Genomic DNA, 3,735 nt, shown 5'->3' with positions numbered 1-3,735 from the left:
TCGTTTGTATAAAAAATTACTTTTCTAGTTTAAATTAATCTCAATGTGTGTTTATGCTTTATTCATGTTTTCCAAAAAGTATTAATTCGGGTTTTTTTTTTTTTTTTTTTTTTTTTTTTTACAAAATTAATAATGTTGCTTAATTTTTACTAAAATCTGGGCTTTCATTTGTTTACTCTTGTGATTCGATTTAATAGTATTTAAAATAAAGAAAAATAGTCATTTCCAAAATTTTTTGTAAATGTCATCCATATGAGTATTAAATATTAAAGTGGGAATTTTAATTATTTCGTTCAAATTTAGTTTCAAATTATGCCATTAATATGCTTTTCTTTTCTATACCAGTATTTAAAAAAAAATACTTGTCGGTTGTAACGGCGACCAAAAAGCACCAAGAAAAAATTTCGCCAAATTAGCGATTTCAATCTTCAAACAATATTGCATAAGATTCGTACGTTCAAAATTTTTCATAATAAATCATAATGGACTTAAATATATTTTTATAATTTGGCGAAATTTTCTCTTGGCTCTTTTTGGCCACAGTCAAAACTGAATCGCACCCTTTAAATCTTAAATTAAATTTCTGAAAATCCTAATTAATTTATAATTTTTCTGGTTCAGATGAAATATATTTCCTCCATCTCCTTGCCATCTTTATAAATATATTTTGGACTGAAATTTACTTTAATGCGTCTCTTGAGTTTGCCGCCAATATGGAACGGTTGTAGTGTAGATTTGTGTGCCCCTTCGATTGGCGACAAATTTCATTGATGAAGCACTACTTCTGGTTTCCATAATGTTTTGTTTTCATTGTTATTACTGTAGGGTTTCTGACCCCAAATCCCCTTGACGCTGATCTTGGCGTCAAAAAAAATCACCAAAAAAATCAAGGTGCACGCAACTGTAAATATTTACCAAGGAAGCAAGCAAAATTGTCAGCCTTTTAGCGATTCTGCAGCTGATTTGTTAACTACTGTGTTTCGCCTTGCATACCAACTACTTCGACGATTTTGCAATACCGGCATTTCAGTGAAGTGGCATATAAAAATTGATTTCAACCCTAGTCTGTATGTTTTTATTTCGCCATTCTTTTAGCATTTTTTCGATATGATTTTTCAATTATTTTCTTTTATCGTCAAACAAGAAAAAAAAATGTCCAACAGTGTTGTACTGAATCTGATTCCAATTACTCAATGAAATATATGCAACAAAACTAATATTTCTATAATATTTCAAATAATTAATTTAATTAATTTATTTCAATACATGACATAGTTTTAAAGCTTTATAAAATGCACAAAAACTTCATATATCATTTTTAGTATCCCAAACATTCAATTTTACTTTCAAAATTTAAAGATTACTTCGCATCTCCCATCGCTTTCTTTTCTTTAATACTGAGAGGAATCTTGCGTTCCCTTAATGGCGGTTTGTTCGCTTTCTTTGGTGCTAATATTGTGAGCATTCCATTTGGACTGAGCGAACAATTGACAGTCTCAGCATCGCAAGTGTCTGGCAACATATACCGACGGGTGAACTCTCTGGCCACAAATCCATGTTCATCGCTTTTTTCTTCATGCTTGCCGTGGATCACAACATATTTATCAGCAATCTTCACCTCTAACTCTTCTGGTTTGAACTGGCTGACATTCAAATCTATTTGAAACTTGTCTTTATCGTTTTTAACTTCAGATTTTCCTGAATCAGCAATATTGATTTGCCTTCGGCATCTTCCGTTTTGACCCCCTACTGGGAGCAGGTCATCTTCGAATAAGTTAACTCCGAATAATTGGTCCATGATACGTTCAGGATAGTCAAATATATCCCACCAGTTGCCTTCCAAAATTCGTGGCACAATTTCACGAGAAAGATCTTTTCTCGACATCTTTGATTTTCCGCGAAAAGACTTCTTATAAAAACGTGGCAATATAATGAACGGTTTTAAAATCTTTAGTCGATATTTGTTAGCAGTATTTCAAATAAAACTAGCCTACGCTTCTTGAAATATTTGTTTTTGAATTAGTCTACTTTTTTCCACTACAAATTTTTTAAATTTTATTCTCAATTCAATTTTTTTTCAAAATACTGAAATCGCACAAAATTCTGTTGTGATTTCTGCTGCCAGATTACTCAATTCTGCTATCATCACTTGCAGCTGATTTCATCTGCTTATAAATGTCTGATTTTTTAAAAAAATGTCTGATTTTTTCTATCTATTATCAATGATCAAGCAATAGATGACAAAAATTTTGAAACACCAACGTTTACTTATTTCAACAGCATACTACAGGCGATATAAGCTGTTAAAGTTATTCCTTTTTAAGATGAGAAGGTTTGCAAAAAGAATATTGATATTCAAAACAATTATTAAAATAAAAAAAATGATATCTGCTATTGCAAATTTCAAGTTATGTGAAAACACAGCATGAGAGAGAATTTTCGTAGCTTCACTCTACGGTCTCTCCAAATGGCTGTAATTCTCCGCTGTCTCCTCGCTTTAGCTGTATCCAGCTGCCGATACGCTACTATACGAATGGTTACTCCTCACATGAATCGATACTGCTCTTACAATAAACACCTGGACTCGGCGCACAGCTTAGTTTATCAATAGTTTGGGCTTCACACAACGCTTGCACTTCGCTGGACTAATCCAACTTTTCTGCCGTTACTTCGCTATCCTCTCGATGACTCGATACAAGATCCCGACTTCGTTGATCCCCGACTACGATTCACATCACGATTGATTACGGCCTGAGACTAAAGGCTTTTTATAGTTCGCGGAGGCGGGTCAGAAGGTCTTGAACCAATCGGGCTTATCTCGATTATATATATATATATATAATATACAAAATTTGTACCGAATAGATGTATAATATCAGACGTGAACATCTTTTTATCAGGGTCTCTTTTTATTTATTTTATAAATTGTGTAAATTATTAGAAATTAGAAAGTTGATGAATATTTATTAAAAAAAAAGTTCAGAATAAATACATTTTTGACAATTAGATATCAATTAACATGTATTATATAGTTTGCAAATAATTAAATGGGAATAGACAAAAGCATAATTTCTTAAAATAAAAAAATGAATACTAAAATATTAATAATAATTATTTCTGTTCACATGACCTGTTTTTTTTCTAATTATTAGATAACTAATTATATTTTACAATAAATTTTAAAACTTTAGTTCTCTCCTAATATTGCTCTCCTACCAGTAATTAAATAATGATACCAAATTATGAATACAGTTCACATTTGCAAATGCATTAAAAATTATGCATCGAACGAAAAATACAAACCAAATGTTACTTGAAAATTAGTTTATAAACTCATTCTCTCATAAATGCTTTCAGAAAAGAAATCTAGTGTAAGGGTGCCAAAGATGCCAAGTAGCCAAAGTAAAAACTCAAAATGATTGACAATATAAGCAATACTGTAAATCAGTTGCAGTTGGCAATAACTGCTTTTTAAAATTAGAGTTATGAATTCATGGATCCGAATTGTTTAAGATTGTCTTTTGAGTATTTATTTTCCGCTATTGCTCGTTTCCTCTGAAATAAAGAATTTTTACAAACCGTCTGCGTGATCTGCTCTTCGAAAAAATAAAATTGGTAATATTTCTAAAATTGATGATATTTCTGACAGTCCCATTCAACTATTGTTCCTTAAACAACGATAGACAATCGACAGTATCGAATTTCTGAAATATGGACTTCTTCAAAACTATCGAT

At 31.2% G+C, this 3,735-nt stretch overlaps 1 protein-coding gene across 1 annotated transcript; it reads right to left on the bottom strand.

Moving 5' to 3' along the window:
• Positions 1-1,360: 1,360 nt before the first annotated feature.
• Positions 1,361-1,885, bottom strand: LOC129987478 (alpha-crystallin A chain-like). Its single transcript, XM_056095456.1, has one exon. It carries the CDS (start codon positions 1,883-1,885, stop codon positions 1,361-1,363), a length of 525 nt encoding a protein of 174 aa, XP_055951431.1.
• Positions 1,886-3,735: the final 1,850 nt, after the last annotated feature.

The sequence above is a fragment of the Argiope bruennichi genome, chromosome 10 (genome assembly GCF_947563725.1).
Source record: "Argiope bruennichi chromosome 10, qqArgBrue1.1, whole genome shotgun sequence".
Classification (NCBI taxonomy): Eukaryota; Metazoa; Arthropoda; class Arachnida; order Araneae; family Araneidae; genus Argiope; species Argiope bruennichi.
This window is presented reverse-complemented; position numbering and strand designations above follow the sequence as displayed.